We start from the raw sequence: 22,918 nt of genomic DNA on the forward strand, positions 1-22,918 counted from the left end.
GAACTGATCCATGTTGGCAGCTCATTAGACCTGCCCAAGAGTTGATTAAACTCTATTATGAGTCATTTAAAAAGTGCAGAAAAGCCAACTCCTCTGATGAGCTCCTGGACTAATTTCTCCATAAAATTGCTGCTGTGCTGGAATCACTTGGAAGTTGCTCAAAGCTCGATGGGAGACGATAGAGGAGAGGAAGGGGATTTATTGTTTTTTTAACTGATTTTACTCCTCCTCACTCATTCTGCCATAACAAATCCCATAATTCCTTGCCTACTTTAGGAATTGTGCTCCTTGAAGTCTTTTGGGTCTCTATCCTGTCTCATTTCCATGCATCATTGGAGGAGAACACTGATTTCTCCCAGCTGTGTGTCTCCTTATCCTGGTTCCTTTATCTCCAATCCCATTCTTTAGCTTTCCCTTACAATTTTTTAATTTTGCTAATCTCTCACAATGGTCAATCCTAGGAAAAGTCTTGACCTACTTGTGTGCTTTGGGATCTTGGTTCCTGTTCTGGGCCTGTCTTTGCTCCTCATGGTCGTTGGCCATTCCCACCTGGCGCTTCATCCATCATCTCATAGAATGGGATTACAGAACCCTGGAATGGTTTGGAATGGAAAGGACCTTCAAGTTCATCCAGTCTTCTCCCCTGCCATGGGCAGGGACATCTTCCATTATCCCAGGATGCTCCAAACCTTCTCCAGCCTGACCTTGGACACTTCCAGGGATGGGGAATCCACAACTTTTCTCAGCAACTTGGAGTAATCAGGGCCCTAGGAAGGATGTTTCTCCTTCTGGGAGCATCATGTCTGAATTTTGGGATACAAGCCTTGCTCTACCTACTAATGAGCAGCCAAATGTGATGAAAGAATAAAATCTATCGGGAATCATCAGCTGCTCTTCCAACAAGGGGTGTGAAATGGGTTTATGGGTTTATGGATGAGCTCAGCAGAAATTGTGTGGTTTTGTATAAATATAATATATTTTATATATTTTGTGACCCACCTCATGTCCAACCCTCTCCATCTGCTTTATCTCCAGGTTTCTCCGTGGCACGTGCAAGAAGACAGATGGGACCTGTCCATTTTCCCACAAGGTGTCCAAGGACAAGGTCTGTGTGGCTTCCCAATGGGAACGTGGCTCTGTGTGCAAAGGGGTGGTTGTGGGAAGTTTCTTCCTCACTGAATGCTTCCAACTGAGTTTGGGGTTTCCCTGCTGAGCTGTTCAGGCTCCTGAATCGTGACAGAACCATGGAATGGTTTGGGATGGATGGGATCTTCAGGGTCATCTCATTCCAGCCCCTCTGCCATGGTCAGGGACACCTTCCACTATCCCAGGCTTCTCCAAGCCCCAGCCAACCTGGCCTTGAATTTTTCCAGGGATGGGGCATCCACAGCTCATCTGGGCATCCTATTCCAGGGCCTCACCACCCTGTGGCTGGGGTCTAGAAAAGACTTGTCTAAAAAAAACCTCCAAGATCATCAAGTCCATTTAGTTGAGTCTAATTCTTCCCTACATTCATAAGATCACATTTCCCTGGAAATCCCTCTATGCTGGGGTCAGAGGATGTTTTAACAAACATAATTTTGAGGTATAAATTAATAAAAATCAATTCTAAAATGCCAAGCAGCAAAATCAGCTTGAAACTCTGGAGAAACAACTTTGGAGTTCATTGCTTTCCACCTTCTGGATGTATTTGGGGCTCTTTGGTTTTATTACACAAGGTGGAAAAATAATCTAGGGTTTTTATTTTGGGTTTATCAGTGATGATTTAGCACCTCAGCCTGTGTTTAGTGGCTGGGATCTCCACTTGGATATAGCTTTGGAGACTCCAGCATGGAAGCTGAGGTGCCTGAGGCACATTCCTTGTCCATGGGGAGCTCGTAAGTTATCTGGGAAGTCGTCCTGAATGAGACACGAAGCACCAGATGTTTTTTACATGGATTTCTCTTCAGAGTCACTTAATCACGAGTACATAAAACAGGGACGGGGACAGCTGCATTCCCTGGCTCGTGGCGTGTCAGAGCAGGAACGGGGATGAGGATTGATAGATGGAAAAAAAGACGGCTTGGGGTTTTGTTTTTTTCATTCCGTAACAGCGTTCATTTCATTCAGAAATGAAGAAGCCAGGAACGAAGGAAGCTTTGAAGTGGGATTGGCTGTTTATCCAAAATTATTGTAATTAGTGAGGCCAGCTACTTCTTGTCATCCAAGTAAACGATGTGCAACCCTCTGCCTGTATCTCTGAGGCGAAGGATTGAAATTCACCCACAGAACCATAAACTCCAAATTAAATGGAATTTCAGAAGGTGGTGAAGTCTTTTTTGGTCCTGGGGCAAGAAACCCAGATGAAACTTGGGAATTGGACATGCCCAAGGGGCTGTTGCAGTTGGTGGTTTATTCACCAAAGAATGTGATGGTTGGATGTGGATGAATTTGTGGTCTCTCTACCCAGGAATATTCCTTGTCATGTTTGAATTCCTGGTGGAGATGTAGCCTCAGTTTCCCCTCCAGGAACACTTGATCCCTCAAGGAGGACCTCCAGATTTGGCTTCTGGGCTCTGTTTTGGGCGAATAAATGGAGAATGATGGAAAACTCAACTTTTAGCAGCACCTCACCTGTTTGAGAAGAATAACAGTGGTATTGTGGTAATAAAACTGAATTAAAAAGGAGTGACCATGTCGAGGAACTGTTTGCCAGTAGCATTTTGGGGATAGAATCCCTGGGATGGGATCCCATGGGATGCAGTGACCTCAGCCCGTCTCACCGTTATCCTGAGCTAACGAAGCGTCACCTAAACTCAAGATAAATCATTAATTAACAAACCAAAATCAAAGCAGGCAGTGCCAGCTCTAAAAGCTTTTGGAGCACATTTTTCCTGCCATGCTCCGTTGGGAAGGGGAATTATTTTTCACAGGATTAACCACCCTGAGGGTGGTTCAAAGGTCTCCCTGTTTGCCACCTTGTCATCAGCGAGGGCTGGAAGAGAAACAACCTCTTCCATGGAGTTCAGACTTGTTCCAGGGTGATTTATTGCCATGGGAATACTGCTTCCCAATAGGAGAGGCAACTTCTCTTTCCAGGTCCCGGAGCTCCCCATTAACTCGGGTGATTCTTGGCAAAGGTGGCTTTTCCCTCATTTATCAGTGCTGGGAAAAGCAGGTGAAGGCACTCAGCAGAGGAAGGAAGCTGGTGGAGTTTTTGGAGTAAATCCCACCTTTTCCTCAGGTGAAGGGTTGTGCATGGTTGGTTTTTGGCTGTTTGAATTGAGGTTTTAATGCGATTCATGTTTGGTTTTTTTCTGTGTGGGGTGATGTGGTGGTTTGGGGATTCCCGATTTCAGTTTGTGGTCATTGGAGAGGGACACCCCAAAGCCTCATCCGAGAAAATTCAGGTTGCTGTGTGTCTCACGTCAGTGGGGTTTTACTGGGATGGGATATCCAGTCCAGGAGGTGAAGGATCAAAGGCTTGCAGGGCTTGGCTCTTGGTTTCAGGACGAAACAATGTCTCAGCCTTCGTGCACTCTCCTGCCTCAGTTTCCCCACTGAAAAATGGGAATAATCACTATTTTCTATGGGAAAAAAAATCACTGTTTTCTATGGAAAGCTGCATGGATTCAGCTGTCACAGCAGCAGGGAGCTTTTCCCCATCCTAGAGCAGCAAACCCCTTGCTCCAAGCAGGATGGAGGATGGCTCCAGATTGTCACAGAGCTTTGCAGATCCGAACTCCAGTGGTTTCCATCACCCTCTGGAGATGGAAAAAGGAGGCTGGGAAAGAGGGAAAGCTCTTCTTGTTCTGCCATGGGCAGGGACACCTTTCACTATCCCAGGTTGGTCCAAGCCCCATCCAAGCTGGCCTTGGGCACTTCCAGGGATGGGGCAGCCACAGCTTCTCTGGGCAACCTGTGCCAGGCCCTCACAGTTTAAAGAATTTTGCTCCACAGGAGACTCAGGCAGAGCTTTTGGTGAGAAGCACCCACTGAAGTGACACACAGGGAATTTTTCCACAGAGTCACTGACACATCCCAGCAATGGAGAGAAACCAGGAAATCTGAAGGAAGTGAAGGTTGCGAGAGGCCGGGACTCGAGAAGCCGCCCACTGCTGTTCCAACAGCTTTTCCCCTTGAGGAACTCGGAAAGAATCAGCATTTTTCTCCCTAATAGAGCTTCAAAACTCAGTTGTGAGCAATTTGGAGGCTCATGTGGAGTTTCGGGTTCATTTAGCTGCTGCCTCCAGAGCTTGTAGAGAGTCAAAGCTGTCGAAGGCGGCCGCAGCGCCCCAGTGCCTTGAATTAATGTTATTGTTATTTGTGTGGACGTGCTGGGGTGCAAACAAGGTTAATTGAAATGAGAGCGCTGCTTCCTCTTGATAATGGCTCGGGCTTGACAGCGAGGAGGAGTTTATTTTTGTCGGAGAGCTGCCTTTATTATCCCTTTTTATTAGAGCTAATTTGGGCTCTATATCAAAAACTACATTAAGGGAATCGTTTACGGTCACACCACCAGCACTGCCAAAGATCGCCCCAGAGCCCTGTCCTTTATGTTAATGTCTGCAGTTAAAAGACAATTAAAAATAAACTCTCCTCTTTTAAAGCACCCTTTGTTTTCTTTCCTCTCGGTCTCAAGTGAGGCAATTTAGTTCAACCCTTAATGTGCCCTTCAGGGATAAGGGATTTTGCCGGATAGCCCCGGCCGGTGGTTACTGCAGGATTGTAAATTTTACTTGGGGACACTTGAGCTGGTGGGACAAGGATGCTACTGGTGAATGGGGCGGGGATCAATACCTCCACGAGCAGTGAGGAAATTCGGGATGTAGGAGCAGGAGGAGCTGGACCTTCAGGAAGCGCACGTTCCCGGTGGCAGCTGCCTGATTGGGGCGGGAAGCGGGAAGCTGCCGGCGGTAGCCGGTGAGTTAAGGATGCTGAAATATGGCAGCAGGCTGGTAATTTGTTTTTAATGATAACAGCTGGCAGAAGGTGAAGTTTGTGCTCTGAGGACGATGAGGAGAATCCTTGCTCCGTCGGTTTTCCCCGTCGGCTGTCGCGCTGCAGAAGCTCAGGAGCGCGGGAGCGCGAGATCAGCTCTGTGTATCCCGCTGCTCTCCTCCCCCAGTGCTCATGGCGGGAGCCTGGGCTCTCCTCCTCCTTTCACTCCCTCCTTTCACTCCCTGTCCCCAGTGCACAGGGACAGGCATCACAGCCCTGGGGAATTCCAGGATAATGCCTTGGAATGATGCAGCCCCCACAGAATCCTCACGGAGGTGCTTTTTTCTCCCTTTCTAGGAACCACCTTTTGGAGCCTTTATCAAACCCCCCTCCTGCCAACTCTGTGTCCACCAAGAGCCAAATGGGAAGATCCCAGGATGCTGTTTTGACCTTTGTGATGGCCAGAATTCCCTATGGGATGATGTAGCTGGGCTGGGCATGATCCCTGCGCCACTGTTCCCATCTCCATCACTGCATCATCCCTTGTGAAAGGTGTTCCCAGAATTTATGACATTTCCCCATCCCTTCCAGAGGGAATTGTCTTCCTGGTGGCAGTTCTCAGCTTTTCACCTTCTCTCCAGCATCCTGAAGGATGCTGAGGGGACTGCCTTCACTCCCTGCATATCCAAACACCGGGAATACGTAATACCAGGGAGCTGCCTTGCAGGAAACCAATGTAAGAGCTAAAAACACCTCTGGGATCAGTGGCTGGCAAAATATTTCTATTTATTTTACACTTGTCACGTTTTTATTTCAGGTCTGGGGGTTGCAGAGATTTCAAGTCACGGGTTTAGGGAATGCTGACGGATTTCTCCTCCTCTTGCAGATGCCAGTGTGTTCCTACTACTTGAAAGGGATCTGCAGCAACAGCAATTGCCCCTACAGCCACGTCTACGTGTCCAGGAAGGCGGAAGTGTGCCAGGATTTCCTCAAAGGATATTGTCCCATGGGAGAAAAGGTAAAGAGGAATTTTTTTGGCTGAAGCCAAAGCCACGAGCAGCGTCCTGCACCAGCTACGGCACCACAGGGAAGAGCTGGAAGCTGCTCAGCACCTGGATGTGATGAACAAAAGTCCTGTGCTTTTCCAAAGGGTTTTGGCAAAATGGTTTGGTTGGGAAAAAAGGGAATGAAATGAAAGGTTTTGGCTCATCAACATGTTGGTGCTTCCCTGGTAAGAGCCTCGATGGGGTGTTTGTGTTATCAGTGTCTGAGCTGGAAGCACCTGCCCTGAAAACTCCTTGCTGAAACAGATGAAAAATGTAGGAAAATACTTAGGATTCCCCATTTCACCTAGAAAATCCATAGGCATTAATGCTTATTTTCCACACTGGCTCTGTGATGGGTTAAAACTTGAGCCTTAAATCCTGTGGCTTAGTTTTAGGAGCAGGACCAGCCTTGCTCAGCCAGCTCAGCATCTGCTGTGCCTGAGGGATTCATGGAACCACCTCCAGGTCCTGGGGATGGTTTGGATATGTGCAGTGAAGTCCTACATGGACTTCAGGTGTACCCTGGAGAGAGCTGCAACCTCGTTCATGAGCTTTTGGTATCCGACGTAACGTAGAAATCATGGGAGCAGCTTTCCTGGAGCAGGACTTGGAGCCAGCTGACATTTGCTGTTCCAAAGGAATTTGGAACACACAGGATTTCTGTGTTGTGGTTGGTGTTCTCTTGGGAATCCAAGTGATTGTCGTGACTCTTCTTTGCCATTTTCCAAATGGGTTATAGGTTATTGTATGGGATTTCTGCTCATCCTTGGACAATTGTGACCAACAGGAAAGGGGAGAATTCTGCTCCTCTGCCCCACTCAGGTGAGACCCCACCTGCAGAGCTGCCGTCAGCAGAGTCCAGAGGAGGCCACAGAGATGCTCCAAGGGCTGGAGCCCCTCTGCTCTGGAGCCAGGCTGGGAGTGCTGGGAATGTCCAGCCTGGAAAAGGGAAGGTGCTGAGGAGACCTTAGAACCATTTCTGAGGGGCTAAAAGGGCTCCAGGAGAGCTGGAGAGGAACTTTGGGCAAGGATCTGGAGTGCCAGGACAAGGGGGAATGGCTTCCCACTGCCAGAGGGCAAGGATAGATGGGATATTGGGAAGGAATTCTTCCCTGTGAAGGTGATGAGACCCTGTCCCAGGTTGTCCAGAGGAGTTGTGGGTGCCCCAGAGTGTTCTTTTCCTTTTCTCCATCCTGGTAGCGCTCATTTGCAGTGGTAGAACCCATCAAGAGAAGCCATAGTGCTCAGATCCCAGCAGCGTGGCCACCAGCCTGTCCCAGAATCCAAACACAACGTTGGATGGAATCCTAGGGTCATTTCAGCTGGAGAAGACCTCTAAGATCACTGAGCCCAGCTTTGAACCCAGCAATGTCAAGTCCCACTAAACCTCGTCTGGTGTTTCCCCCATCCTTTCCTGAGGAGCAACCACCAAAGAGCAAAAATCAGGCAAAAACCAGGGACAAAAGCCAAAAGTGAGAGTTTTAAGGAAAACAGGACATCAGCATCAGCAGAGGTGAAGCTCTAATAAATTACTCCGGGCCTAATTACTTTTTGTGGCAGTGCGTGGAGGGGGACTTGATGCAGGATAAACATTCCCTCAGAAGGAAAACACAGGCATCCTGCCACCTCCCTCCAGCGCAGCGCCAACCACGCAGGCAGGGTCCCGACAATTATTTTTAAAATATTCCAATTTAAATGAAAATATAAAAGAGATATTTAGAATATTTATTCTATTAGGAAAAGTGCTTACGGCGTCACTTTCGGAATGTCGGGAAAGCATTCTCCTCCAGATGATGGATAGCAGCCTGTAATTATATATGGGGAGAAATTGCTGAGCGGGCCATATTTAACTGGGGAGGAGAAATTCCAGCTTGGGCCATTAAGGGTTAATTTTATTCTCTAAATAATATAAAAAGTGCTGAGTCTGTGCCTTTGCTCCAAGTAGAAAGTCCTCAAATGGACCCCAGAGAGTTTATAATATTCCACTGAATCAAGGAAAAATGTTAACCTTGCTTCATAAAACGATGGCTTGTTAAAGATGCGCAGTCCCTTTTCTTGTGAATTATTTAGGATGGGAGTAAATCTTCCCTCATTCTGCCTTTCCCTGTCCGGGCGATGTTGGTTTGAAGCACAAAGCACGGTGCAAAGGTGTGAGACTCCGGTGGAGAATCCTGGGTGGATATAGTCCGACAGGGATGGTCCAGAATTAGGAATTTAGGTTGTTTTATGCTGATATTTGGCACACTGGCCTCTTCTCCCAGTCGTGTTTTCCTCGTTGTGCTCTCCCAGACAAACACAATTCCTGATTTTTAGCAGACCTCCATCAGAAATATCCATTATTATGCATAATTTATGACATGTCATTGGCAGAGTTGTCTCTTAAGTACTTCCCAGGATGTGTTGAAGGATTCTCAGGACAAGTTGATCCACCTTTGTCCCATTCCTGGGCTGTAATTCTAGTTGCTCTTCATACAAATGGTGCCAGGACGGACCCTCTCTGCCTTCACCAGGAATTTAGAATTAAGTGAGAAAGTTATAATTTTGCATTCCCATGTCCTTTTTTCAGGAATCTGAAAATCCATGCCTGGGGACATGGGACAGCTCCTGTGCAGGACCATGATCACATCCTTCATAAAGGGAATGTTATTCCCAATATTAATTAATTGGTCAAAAGTTGGACCTGATGATTTCGGAGAGCTTTTCCAACCTAAATGATTATGGAATTCTGTTTCCAGAAGGGAGCTGGTGGCAGAGCTAGGACCTTGATTTCCAGCATTCCTACAGGTTCCTTGGTAATGGGCTGGGAAGTTCCTCCACCATTTATGCTTCCTAAATGGATCATCCCTAAACACAACATCATACGTGTCCCTTAAAGCCACGGAGTGATTCCCACCTTGGGGATCTCTGTCCCAATTTTCCTGGAGCTCCCTGCCCTTCCCTGGCACCCTGACCTGGTCGTGCTGGGAGGTCCCTCTGGGCCGGCCACCTGCACTGGAGGAAGTCCCAGGAGGGAAGTGGGAGAAGAGAGAGAAATGGGGCCTCTTGCAGGTTCTTCCCAGGGTTTTCTGGAGATGTTTTCATGAGCTGCTCTACGGTCAGAGCTCCTCTGTGGTTCCACATTGCTCCTCCCATATGGGGCCTTGTGCAGGGGCTTGGAGGAGGAATTCCTTGGAGGAGGAATTCTCTAGGAGAGGCTAGGATGAGGCTGGTGGGTGTGAGGGATGAGGCAGCACCCATGGGTGAAGTGTCTGTGGTGACGTGACCCAAGAGCAAGGGACAAGCAGGAGGAGACATTGGATGAAGACATTGTGGATGTCTTCCTGGAAGTGTTCAAGGTCAGGTTGGATGGGGTTTGGAGCAACCAGGGATAGTGGAAAGTGTCCCTGCATATGGCATGGGGTTAGAACAGGGTGGGCTTTAAGGACCTTTCCAACCCAAACCAAATTTGGTGGCAAATCATGGGCTGGGATCTCTGTGTGGCTGAGAGCCTGGAGCTGGAAGCTCATCCATAGATGATCCCAAGGAGCACCTGCCTTGGGAGTTGCTTTCCTGGCACAAAAGATGAGGGAGGGTAGATTTAGATGGGATATTGGGAAGAAATTCCTTCCTGTGAGGGTGATGAGGCCCTGGCACGGGTTGCCCAGAGAAGCTGTGGCTGCCCCATCCCTGGAAGTGTCCAAGGCTATGTCAGACAAGGCTTGGAGCAACCTGGAATAGTGGGAGGTGTCCCTGCCCATGTCAGGGGTTTGGAATGAGATCATTAAGATCCCTTCCAACTCAAACCACTCAACAATTCCATTGCTGCATCTGGAAAATTGTTTTGTATTAAATAATCTTCCCCGCTCTGTGCCCATTAGTGCCGGAACTGCATTAAATCCCTCTCTCCGGATTGTTTCCATCGGCTGCCTTGGAGCCTGTGGGTAAATTGTTCCCTCGTGGGAGCTGTTAAACAGTAAGACACAGTGAGATTAAACAACGAGGCTTCCCTGGAAAGGCACGGGGAGATGTACTGGAATAAATCATGGATAAGAGGAGAATCTGTTCCCATCCCTCTGGAATCCTGACTGGCACAACCAGCCTTGTGATGGTAAAGCTTGACATGGGGACCTGCCATGCTAGGAAGGTTGAGCTTTGCTGGGACTGCTCATCCCAGCTAAACTTACTCCTAAAATCTATCTTTTTATTGGAACAACAGCTTTCACCAAAGCTCTAATTTCTGCCTTATCCATGTAAAAAATATGGGACAGGGGCAGCACAGCCTGAGGAAGTGCAGCTTCCTTGGGAAGAATCATTTTCTTCCCCCAGGTGGAGCTTGGTTTTTGTTTTTTTTTTGCTGTGGCAGCTGCTTGATTTTGCTGTAGAAAATCCAAATGTGGGGATTTTTTTGCAGCTGAAACCTCATTCTCGTGTGGTTTCTTATGTGTTTGGTTGGTTATTTATTCCTTTTCTGGTGGAAGTTCAATAGTTTCCCACCAGAAGCGTATTTTGTGTGTCTGATGCATTCAGTTTAACACATTTCTTTAGAAAAAGCCACATGAGCTGTGTTACAACAGAAAATATTAAATGCCTGTGGGGTTTTCTCTTAATTACCCAACGATGGAGAGCAGCAGCCTGGGATCCTTGTTTTCCTTAATCTTTTATCATGGAAAGGTGAAGTTCAGAACTGTTCATGCCTTCTGATCTCAGCTGGTTTTTCTGGTTCAACCAGCATTTTTCTTTCCTCATGGCCATCAGATCTTTGTGTCTCTGGGTCTTTTTTTCCCCTCCTTTGATCCTAGGTTAACTCCCAACCAACTTCTATTTCCCTTGAGGAACTCTTGAACAAAAGGTTGTCCATCCCTGGCACAGGATGAGCTGGCAAGTTGTGGAATAATCATTCCTGGAGGGATTTAACAGCCTTGTGGATGTGGCACTTGAGGACTTGACTTAGTGGTGGCCTTGTCAGTGCTGGGGGAATGAGATTTTCCAACCTAAACAATTCCCTGATTCTGTAATAATTTGGAAATGGCTGATGGAGAGCTCTGCTTTTTGATAGCTCTTTTATAGTCCACTGCAGCTGTATGAAAATCAACTACAAAAGCAACTTCATTTCATTTATCCTTAATTTTGGCTCTGGTTGACAGATGTTTTCTGGGAGCTTGATTTGGGATTTTTTTTCCCCCAAATGTGTAGCAGAAATCTTCAGTCACCAAACTGATGAGCAAGTGAAAGTTTTATTTACAATAAAGAATGTGTGGGATTGGTAATGGGGCTGTTTTAAAGGTCACCAGTAGTGTCCAGGATGGATTTGAGCTGGCTGAAATCTCTCCAGGTTCATCCCAGGTTTTTTTCTGGGAATATTGAGTCCTTGTCCATGTCCTCTGGGCAACTAATGCTGCTGATAATAAATGATAAATCCCAGTTGTGGCAATGGGATCTTCCCATTGGAAGCACTTTGTAGCCCTCAGAAGAGGTTTAAAACCGATCAGGATTCTTCTATGGCCAGTCCTCTCCATGTATCTCTGTGAAAATCTTGTGGGTTTCCAGTGTTTGTAATGGGATAATGAGGGTTCTTATTGCTCCTTTAATTTAACTGTGGCATCTCCAACAGAATTCTGATCCTTACATTAAAGATGGGGCTTATCAGGATGAACTGGAACTGCTTAATAGCCTGGGATTGTTGATAACAATGCAAAGATAAATCCCAGGCTGAGATTTTCTCTTTCTTACACTTTAATATCTTTGTAGAAGGAGGTGGGGTGCAAAATGTGAAAACTGGGAAGTTTGGGAGAAGAGCAGCCACAGAATCACAGCTCTAAAGTGGGAATGTGGTAATGAGGCAGAGAGTTCCTGATTTTTTAACCTGAACTTCTGTAGAGATGAACACAAAACCCAGCAGACTGGGTCTTTGCTTCTTGTCTGGAATCTCCCTTTGACCTGATCTGTTCTGTGTCAGAAAATCCCCACATCCTGTGACCAGTGGGTGATTCCCAGGATCACAGAATGGGTCAGGTTGGAAGGAACCACAATGGGGCATCTGATCCAAACCCCCTGCTCCAGCAGGGCCATCCCAGAGCACCCAGCACAGGATTGTGTCCAGAGGATTCTGGAATATCTCCAGGGAGGGAGACTCCTCACCCTCTCTGGTCTCTGTTCAGGGCTTGGTCACTGCCCAAGTTCTGCCTCATGTCCAGGTGGAACTTCCTGGGGTCAGTTCCTGCCTGTCCCTCTTGTGCCATTGCTGACCCCCCGGAGCGGAACCTGGGCCCTGCTCAGAGCCCTCCCTGCAGACAGGGACAGACAGGGATGAGGTTCCCTGTCAGCTGTGTCTCCTCTGGAGGCTCCCAGCTCCCTCAGCCTTTCCTCATAAGGGAGATGCTCCAGTCCCTTCATCATTCTCATTGTCCTCTTCTGGACCTGCCCCAGGAATTCCAGCACTGGACAGAGCACTCCAGATGTGCCCCATCTGTGCTGAGGACAGGGACAGCATCACCTCCCTCAACTCTCTCTTCCTAATGCACCTCAGGATCCCATTGGGTGCCTTCCCTGAGCCACCTGGAACCAGGCATGTGGTGGAGTCCCATCATCCCTGATGGAATGACGCTGTTGGGAATGTCTGGTGGGTGTCACTCCACGCCCAGCAGTGATGATTTGGGGTTGGGAATTACCATCGATGAGTAGTTCATGTGAAAGTGGCTCTGTCGTGGCTTTAGGGTGGGATTGGTGGGATTTTGGAGGTCCCTGATGGAAATGGGGTTCCTCAAAGCAGTGCAGGGGATGATTGAATTCCACAGACATTGCCACAAAAGGATGAATGCCATGTTGGGAATTCATCTTCTGGATGTCCAAAAAGTTACAGCCGATGACTTGATATCCAGTGGAAACCAGTGACAGGTGGCGTCCCTCAAGGGTCTGTACTGGGACCAATGCTAATTAATGCCTTCATTGATGACATAATTAATTGGGATTGGATGCCCTCTTGGCAAGTTTGCAGATGACACCAAGTGGGTGGTGCCATTGTTCCACAGAATCCTGGGATCTCAGACTGGTTTGGGTTGGAAGAGACCTTAAAGACCATCCAGTTCCAACTCCCTGCTGTGAGCAGGGATTCCCTCCCAGCTGCTTTGCTACCTCTTAAATATGATTTTCCCAATGATTTTCAAAATGCCATCTTGGTCTTGGTCCAGCTCCAGAAGTATTTTAGCTCAAATGTTGTTTTATTTCTTGGAAATACCAAATGAGAGGGATTTGCAGTGGATCCTAGAGAGCTTTTAGATCCCAAATCCCTCTTGATCATTTGGAGGTGACCATCAGGAGTCATCCCTTCACTGCAGGCATTTTGTTGGGCAAACTGTTTTGAGGGCAGAAACCTTTTCTGGAGCAAATTCCTTCAGATAACGACATTGGTTAAATTTCTCCATCATTATTCCAGTTTGGATGATGTTTGGATGTATTGTCCTCCAGGTTTTAATGACAGTGAGCCGGGATTTTTTATTTTTATTTTAAAGGCTGCTTCCATTTGCACCCAATTATAAAAAAGCCATCAGAAAAAAGCCATTTACTGGCTGTCACTTTGGAGTGGCATCAAAACGGCTCCGGCACCTCCAGCCATCACTTCTCAACAGCCACTTAGAAGGACATTAAAACAGCCTGACATCCATCCAGTCCATTAATCCCGCTGCTTGGCCATGGGGTACCTGGAATAGCTTTGGCAAAAGCTGCATGGATGCTCAAGAGGGCTTTAAAAAGTAGAAAAGACTGGAGTTGAGGCAGTTGAGTTTTGGGGACTTTAATGTTCCCCTTCCCCTGAAGGTCTGGTTGGTGGGATTTGTGTCCATCATGATGGATAGAGGGATGGACATGGATCCCAAGGAGATGGGAAGATGCTCCAGCACTTTGTCACCTCTTCACAGAATCACAGAATATTCTGAGTTGGAAAGGATCCTCAAGGATCATCAAAGTCCAGCCCTTGTCACCTGCTGTCCCCTAGCACTGGGAAAGGAGCAGGGGGTGAGATTAAGCCTGGAGATACTTGAGAAGTTCAACCTGGCCAAACTGCTTCTCAGGAGCTGGGAATGCCAGGCTGGGTGGGATCTCTCCTCCTCACCCCATACGGTCAATGGCTGGTTTTTGGCTGGCCCAGTGACCCAGCTTCACCTTCCTCCCACCCTCCGTCCCCTCTTGCCAAGCTTGTTCATGGAAAATGTTCATTAACATCATTCCCAGGACTGAGCCAGGACTTTCCACCAGTTGTTGCCTCCTTTGCCAGGTCCGTGCTAAAGAAGGCTGGGCCCTGCAAACCTTCTCATCCCTGTCTCACTCCTGGAGCACGTCGGGCCCTGTTGGACCATTTAAGGCCTTGTGGATCCTTCACAGCACCTGGAATTTCACCCAAAGCTGCCTTGGCAGCCAGGGAGGAGTCCTGGACATGGGATCTGCCAGCTGGGCACCATCCCAGCCCCGGGCATTGTTGCTGGACAGGCTGTGAGGGGAACCCCACAGTGGGGACACTGGAATTGGGACATATCCATGGGGATGTTGGCATCCTCGTCAGCACCTGGTGGAGCTGGAATGGGGTGAGATTTCTCCCTGTGGCTTTTTGGGGATTCTCTGGGGTTTTCTCATCTCTCTGGTGGAAGGGACCAGACTTTTTTCCCTTTTTATGGCCCAACCTGTGGTCTGGCGGGGGTCCCGGGGGGGTATAATTAGCCACCCCAACAGGTGGCAGGGATCAGATGGCCCCCAGCACCACCCCACAGCCCCGCTCAGCTTCACCCCGGCTGACGCGGGGCCAGCAGCAAAATTCCCTACAGAAACCCAGCTCCAGCATGTTGGATCTGGCAGGAGCAAGAGAGCTACTGTAAATAAACAGAAGGGGCTTTTCCAGCCTCTGGAGGCGATTCCAGCCTCACCATCCCAGCTGTGGGACAACGAGGATGGATGGGGCGTTGTGGAAGAAGGGCCGGAGCGCTGGGAACGTTGTGGAAAAGCCATTAGAAACCTGAGCTGGGGACACAGCCCTGGGATTAGTCGCACACGGTTTGTTTTCTTTATTAAGTATCTTTTTACCATGGAGCCAATAAACATGGGCTGCTCCAAGGATTCTCTTGGAGGCTGGGGCTGGGTAGGGCACTGGGGAGGTGGCACATCCTGATCCCGGTGCCCAGCTGGGATCATGGCGCTGTCCCACCCCATAATCGGTGCCCCGCTGGGAGGGAACAGCCACGTTTCTTGGCCTTTTCCCAAAACTGCATTCCTCGATGTAGCAGTGATGTATCCATGTGGCTTTTAGAGGTCAGGGGTCTTTTTTCCTGCTCTTCTCCTTTCCAAGTCCATTTTGTGCTGGAAACCCCTTTACAGAAGAGGATTTCACATCCTTTTCAGGGATGATCCTGAGCAGAGACAGGATTTGGACTTGATGATCCTTGGGAGTCCCTTTCAAGTCAGGATATTCTGTCATTCCAGGAACTGGAGATGTTCAGGCCAGGGCCTTCCACCAGGGCCCATCCCCACAATCTTGTGCTCCACTGGGATTGTCCCTTCCAGGTGGGCTTGGAAGTTCTGCCCATACATTCATCCTAGTCTTCAATCCCTAATGGGCTGTTCCTTAATTTTTTTTCTCTTCCCTAATTTTGTCCCATTTATTTTAAAAGAAGTTATCAGGTTGAGGGATTTGGTTTTCTGCTTGCTAATATTTTGGGAGAAATTATTGTGTTTGAATTCCTGTCTGGTCACCTCCTTTTCCAAGCATTTCTCTTTGGTCCAGGATGTATCCTGTCTGCAGGTGAAGTGAGAAAATGAAGAAAATATCCTGTGGGTATTTTCAGGCAGGGAGAGCTGGGAGTGTCCAGCCTAGAGACAAGAAAGTTCCAGGGAAACCTTAGAGGCTCTCCCAGTGTCTAAAGGGGCTCCAAGAGAGCTGGAGAGGGAGTTTGGACGAGGGTCTGGAATAACAAGAGAAGGGGGAATGGCTTCCCACTGTCAGAGGGCAGAGTTAGATGGGATATTGGGAAGAAATTCTTCCCTGTGAAAGTGGTGAGGCCCTGGAATGGAATTCCCAGAGAAGCTGTAGCTGCTGCATCTGTGGAAATATTGAAGTCCAGGTTGGAGGGGTCTTGGAGCAACCTGGGATGGTGGAAGGTGTCCCTGCCCATGGCAGGAGGTTGGAACGAGATGATTTCTAAGTCCCTTCCAACCCAAAACATTCCATGATTCCATGTTCCTATAAAACACAGGATTTGGGACTGATGGCAAAGCTGGCCACTGTTCAGGCCTCTACAGGTCTGAATGCGGTTCGCTCTACTTCCAGGCTGCCCTGGAAGTAGCACACTTAGTTACTAAGTACTAAGTTAGTAGTTACTTCCCACTCCAGCTCCTTGAAATAAGAGGTGGAAAATCATAGGAATTGGGGTTTTAAATGTGGGGGTTTTTTTTGGTGAAAAAACAGCACTATCACTGATCTATCCCCCCCGCCCCCATTGAGCCCATACCCATGTGTCCATGTGGATCCCAGCCCTCCTGCTGCTCAGCACCATCCCCAACCTCCAGCAGAGCAGCTCCTTGCTCCGCTGCCGATTTCAGCGCTCAGCCCCGGGCGACGGAGCTGCCGAATCCTTCTGCTTTTCAAGGAGAGAGCTCGGCAGGGATCCCGCTTAATCCCAAAGGTCAGCACGGGGAGCTGCTCCCGTGTCCCCAAAGTAAAGTTGCATTAAAAGGGCAGGAACTGACCTCCGTCCCACATTGTCAGCAGGATGGATTTTTATAAACAGGCCAGAATGGTGGTGGTGCTGAAACCTTCCCTGTGTTTCTCTGCCCATGGATTTATCTCATTTTCCCCAAAATTTGAGTGTCTGTAGCACAAAGGAGTGGGATGTGTGGGCATCTGAGTTTGGAAGAACCCACGTTTCTTGTGGAGAAAGTCAACAAGGGAATAGGTGTTGGAGTTGGGTATTTTTGGTTGTGCCACGTGTGTTGGGTTGAGTCTCTCCGTGGATGTCACGATGTGATGCAAAAGCCAAACTGGGTGGGATGGAGCATCCTGCGTGGGAGTGGGTCCACATGGGTCTAAGAGAGGTCCAGAACCTGCTCCCAACCCTTCATCCCTTGGGATATGTTGGGATGAGCTCTCTGGATTGCTGGGAAGAGAAATTATAGAGAAGCTGTTCTTTTTCCTTCCTCCCACCTTCATTCCCAAGAGCTCAGATAAAAATCCCAGCTGAAGGCATCTCCTCTTCCCTGCCTGCACCTCTTCCTGCCTTTTCCACTGCCAGAAAGTGCCATTTCCCAGCAGAAAGCCTTGTGGGGAAGCTCTGGGACACTGATGACACCTTGTTCCCACCAGAACCACTGGTGGCTGCTGGAAGTCACCAAAATCCGGAGCTGAGAGCGCAGGAGCATTTTTAGGATGAGCATCTCGATGCTGTTGTTTTAACAGCCCCATTCCATGTCCACACTGAGCTTCCTTGGATGGGAGAGCATCAACCAAGCCTTGGGAAGAGCAGGTTGAGCTCCAGCTCATCCATCTTCCTCAGAAGGCTGGTCCATGCAGCAATCCCAAAATAAGTTCTAAAAGGGTTTTGTTCTGGCTTTTCCCTGCTCTTTCCCAAGTCCCAAGCATGTCTGGGACAACAAAACCCTGTGTCGTCCCCAAAACCAGCTTCTCCAGCCCAAATAACCTCCTTGGGACATCTTCAGGGGTAAATCACTGCTACTGAGGCTTTGGTGGTTTGAATCCATAAAATCAAGCGCTTGGAAAACTGTGGGTAAGTTTTGAATGCAGCAGACTAGAACATTATTTTTAGTAATACTTTTTCTTGTAATATTGTTTTATGCAGAGAAGGAAACACCAACACATCCCTCTCTCCCTTTAGCAAGGTGTTGGTGCCACCTGAAGGAGCTCAGCTGTGGATTTGTGTGTTCCCACAGGGAAAAGTCCCTGCCTTTTCCAACTCCACTCCCTCTTTCCCTGGCAGTGCAAGAAGAAGCACACACTGGTTTGTCCCGACTTTGCCAAGAAAGGCGTCTGTCCCAAGGGTGCCCGGTGCAAACTCCTGCACCCCCAGAAGAGACGTCACTCACAGCAGGTTGGAGGTGATGGCAACCACAGCAATCCCCCTTCCAAGTGGAGACGGATCCAGGAGACATTGGACAGGTAGGAAGGAGCTGATTTTGCTTCATTTAACAGTTTTCTTCCCAATCTGCTCCAGATTTTTTTCTCTCCCAGGTGTGTTCCATCTGTATCCTGGTTTATATTAAGATGTTGTTGATGTGGGTCACTGTGGTGTCTCCTGATGGAGCCACCTCTGGGATGGGCAGTGTCCATGCTTGAGGAAGAGCTGATGGAAAGAGTGGATTCACCCTTAGGAATGTGCCATCCAGGACTTTAGCACCTCCAGGTATCTTTGAGGCTTTTGTAGACCTTCCTCTTGGAGATGGAGGAGCTCTGACAGAGATTCCACTGCTGAAAATGGGTCCAGGTTATCCATAGTTATGTGGGAAACTGTAAAACATCATCCCTCTTCCTTATGTCCATGTTGAAAAGCAGAGCTGAGCCCTCTCCATGGCATGGAGGGGCTGGAGAATCAGAAATGGGGGTGGACATGGATAAGAGGCTTTGGAAAAGTTTAGTGCTGGACTGGAACCTTGGTTAATCCTTGGAAGCTCCCTGAGCTCTCCCTGATGTTTTTGGGTGCTGGGATGTAGCCACAGGCTGATGATGGATGTGTCAATCCTCATCCTCACAGGGAGATGGATTTTCCTGAGCTTGGCATATCCTCTGACCTCACTCCCAAGTCCTGCATGCAGGACAACTACATCCCAATGGAATTAAAACTAAAGCCAGATGGAAATTTGGCTTTAAAAGCCAAAATCTCCAAGTCCTCCTCAGTGGGAGGAGGAAGGATTGATTTGGGTGCTCGGCTTCTCCGTGGCTTTTCGCAGTGGGAGGTGGGAGTGAAGGTGGGATGGAAAGGGAAGGACCTGGGAGCTTTGCCAGGCTGGTCCATGCTCCTGGAATCCTCCATGGTCTGGGCCTAGGCCTCATCCTGGTCCTGCCTTGTAAGGTAGCAGAGGGGGACGAGCAGCTCCGCGGGTTCTCCGAACTTATCCTGGGTGACAGAAGAGCCTTGGAATGACACCCAGCTCGCGTTCCCGGTGTGAACGAGGTGTAAAATAGCTCCTTGCTCTTTTTAGGGAAGGAGGAATGAGCGCAGGCCTGGCTGGTTGGGAGGCTCCTGGCATCCTTCGCTGGGAAGGGAGCACGCCCCAGCTTGGAAGCTGCTCCAGAAGGTTTTTTTTTCCTTTATTGGCACCGTCGTGGGAGATGTCAAGGGAGCTGGAGTGTCAAGTTAGCTTGGAAGAGAGTGGCAGGGCTGGGAATGAGCCAAGCCCAGCAGGACATCTCGAAGCCTTCCCAAATCCCCACGCCCTCCATCTCCTCTTCCCTCTGCTCGATCGCAAACAGGAGCCCAACACCTCCAAAAGAATCTGGGGAGCTGGGAACCTTGCAGGGAAGTGCAGCACAGGGAATACAGCTGGGGAGGGAGAAACTCCAGCTGAATCTGTGCTGGCTCCAGGGAAATCAGGGATACACCATGGCCTTGGGTGGAGACCTGCCTGGGAGCTCCAAGCCTCTTCCATTGCTTATGATGCCATGTCCAGCGTTGCCAAGTGGGATTGTTTCACTTTTCCTTATTATTTTTCCCATTCCTGCAGGAATGATCCAGCTCAGCTCCAGGATGATGGAGAAATTCCTGGACCCTCTGGTGCGGAGCAAGAGGTGAAGTTGTGGAAAGAGGAGGACTCCAAGCCAAGCAGCTGCCTACAAAAGCTGCCATCCTTCATCTCCCTCCGATCCCCAGAATCTCCCGGTTCCCTGGGCTGCAAAGAGGAGAGGGATGAGGATGAGCCAGAGGATGAAACAGGTAGGAATCACATCCTCTCTCCTTGGAGCTTGGAGCTTGGAGCTGCTCTGGTTTTCCAAGAAAAAAAGTGGTTCTCTGCTGCTCTCCATGGGTTTTGGTGGGATACATGTTCCTTGTGAGTCTCCAAACCAGTTAAGACTGGGAGTCCAAACTGGGATGGCAGTCGGGATTCCCATCTGGGCACAAATCCTTGTGTCTGTTCCCAAAACTGTATGTGAGGACTTTGTCCCCTTATTTTATCAACTTCCTTATCCTGTAAATTATCCAGTGATGAATCTGGTGTCATTTCCATGATGGAATCACAGAACTGCCCTATAGGGAAGGTGTTTAGTGGGATGCAAGGATGCTCTGCCTCTGGAGAACCTCTGGACCATCCATCACACCTTTTTCCCAGCAGGTAATAGCTTGGAAGCTTTACAATAAAATCATTCCAGTGGGAGGTGGGGTGGAGTGTTTGCAGGTTGGAAGTTTGAAGGAAGAGCAGTTAGTCTGGGATTATCTACTTTGGAAGTCAGTAAAATTTGTGGAAAATGTGGTTTAGGATGAGCAGAACTTTTAAGGAATTCTGACACGTGAGAGCAAGCAGCTTCTCCAGTGTTCTCCTTGGTTCCTCCTCTCCTCATTCACCTCCTCCATGGGAAAATCCCTAAAAGGATGGGATTTTGGGGTGCTTCAGGGATGTATCTCCAGGAGCAGAGGTGATAGAGATGGTGAGGCTGGGATTGTGCCTGGTTCTTCCCAGCTCTGGGTGGGAGGTTTTTGGCTGGATGATGATCCACACTGCCCTTTTCCTCACCCATTCTTCTCCAGAGGGACGCGCAGCCTCATCTCCGGAGGACCATCCAAGAATGGGCTCAGAAATCACAATATTTTGTGGGAATTAAAATTAAATTCCCATTGCCAGCTTTTCCGGCACAAGATTTGGCTAAGTGTGAGCCCTTCCCATTTTTGATCCCTGCTTTCCATGCAGCTTGAGCTGCATCCCACTGGGATGAGGGATGAATTCCATTGCAAAAGCCAAACTGAAGCATTTACAGGATCATCCATAAGGATCTGCAAGGCTGTGCCTGGCTCAGTGGCTTCAAGCCAGGGAGGGCTGAGATGCCTTAACGCTGTCGGAAAGAGAATTCCCGGGATTAACAACATATTCCTGAAGTCACAGACGAGCGCGCGTGCTGTTGAACCACGGTGTGGTGGACACAGCGAGGGGACCATTCTGGCTGGGAATGCTCCTCTCGACAACACTGAAACACTCAGCTTCCCTTTCCAGAGATTTCTTCTCCCCTCCTTCCTTTTCCTTGGCCCTGGTTCAGGTCCCTTTTGATCTTGGGGAGTGTTCCCAAAGCAGTGATTTAACCAGGATTTTTATCTCCATGATGAAGTTGGAACAATTAATTAATGGACAAGAAGACTGTTGAAATGCTTCGGAATACACTCAGCAGCTGGGAATAACTTGAGAGCAAGGGCATCGCTTTCCTTTTAATTCTAGTGTGTGCATCCAAGGGAGGATGATTTCCAGGCGTTTTGGGTGGGAGGATGAGGAGCTGGTTCAGTTGGGAATTGAGTTGGGAATTGGCAGGAAGGCTGGGTGAAGCTGGCAGGTACGAGGTCAGGGCACTTATCCCTCTGTGCTCCTTTGCCCAGGGAAGCTCATGGCATTGGGAAAGCAGATGCTGAAGGATCCATAGGAAAGGAAAACCAGGCAGAAATCGCAGATGGCTGTAAAATCATCTGGTGATGATTTTCCTGCCAAAAGCAATGGAGTGCCAAGTCTGGAAATGTGGATGTTGACCCATGGATTTTCCCATCCTTGGGTCTCATCTTAATCCCAGCCAAGGGATTTGGGGGCACAGCAGCACCCAGGGACCCCCAAATGCAGTGGCATAGGAGGAGCCCTGGCCACCACCCCGAGAGGACATGGGATTGAGGCTTCTAAAGGACCAAATGCTTCTTGGTGGCCACGTCACTTGGACTGGACTCCATGATCCTTGTGGATCCCTTCCAGTATTCCTGTATCACTTCAGAATATTCGGTGATCCTGAGTTCGGAGCTGAGCAGGTGGTCAGGATGAGTCCTTGTGTAGCTCTAGGAAGTAGTTGGAGTCTGTGGTGGGATTTGGGGGTGGGATCTGGGGAGCTGTGCCAGCCATAACGTTGAGTTTGTGCTTGTGAAGCCTGAAGTTGACACACAAATTATTGGGATGGTAAATAGGAAGGAGGACAGGTTGTTATTAAGGAATGAGATGAATTCCTTGGTTAAATGGTCACAATTGGAGAAAATGCCCTTTTAATTCTGGGAAATGCAAGAGGAACCAGGGAAAAAACACAGGAAGGGCAGGGAGGGAGTTTGGAGATGACCTTTAAGGACCAGCATGGGCAACAGCATGAACTTGCAGGGTCTCAGTGGGGCTCAGGATGTAGAGAAAGGGGACTAGAATGGAGGGATGTGGTCTGCGTGTGTGGAGTGGAGCCACTGTCGTGTTCCCAATCCTCTAAAGTAGCCTGAAAATTTGAGTTGGAAGAGTGATTCATTGACAAAGTGGTGATTGGGTAAAGGTTGATCTTGGAGGTCTTTTCCAACCTAAATGATTACGGGATTCTGTAATTTGAGGGCGCTGGTGCTTTCCAAGCATCCTCCAAAAAGCCAATCCCTGCAGCACGAGGACAGCCAACTGCTCCCAGCCGAACATCCCAAATGGGAAGAGTGGGTTTGGCGGCATCCTATCCTTCACCTTGTGCTATCCACCCAGGAGAATGAAGCCAGAGGTAGAACAGGCTTCCCTACCCCTCCGACTCCTGTTTTCCAGGTAATGGGCTTTTCCATATTTCACCTTCCAGTTAAATCGCCTGTGCTGGAGCCTAACTGGCCTCCCCGCGCTAATTGCACCAATGCAAACCATTCCAATCGAGTGCTAATTTAATTAGAAAGCACCCATTTTAGTTAATTTGTTCGAGAAGATCACTGCAAACTCCTGGAGAGAACAGATGTTCCCCTCTCCCCCGATGAACATTCCGGGCTTTGTAAATGGCTCCGCTCAGCCTTGTTTAGGAG

General features: G+C 48.7%; 1 protein-coding gene across 1 annotated transcript in view; it reads left to right on the plus strand.

The window, feature by feature from the left end:
- The window catches only part of ZC3H3 (zinc finger CCCH-type containing 3), a 126,998-nt gene that overhangs the window by 97,675 nt on the left and 6,405 nt on the right, over nt 1–22,918 (plus strand). The window contains exons 8-11 of the mRNA XM_005516862.3: nt 1,036–1,105; nt 5,807–5,938; nt 17,918–18,096; nt 19,659–19,867. Of these exons, the coding sequence (XP_005516919.2) occupies nt 1,036–1,105; nt 5,807–5,938; nt 17,918–18,096; nt 19,659–19,867 (590 nt within the window). The remainder of the gene's footprint in view (nt 1–1,035; nt 1,106–5,806; nt 5,939–17,917; nt 18,097–19,658; nt 19,868–22,918) is intronic.

Source organism: Pseudopodoces humilis, chromosome 1 (assembly GCF_049639895.1).
Source record: "Pseudopodoces humilis isolate 2021_Gansu_Grassland_sample_001 chromosome 1, ASM4963989v1, whole genome shotgun sequence".
NCBI lineage: Eukaryota > Metazoa > Chordata > Aves > Passeriformes > Paridae > Pseudopodoces > Pseudopodoces humilis.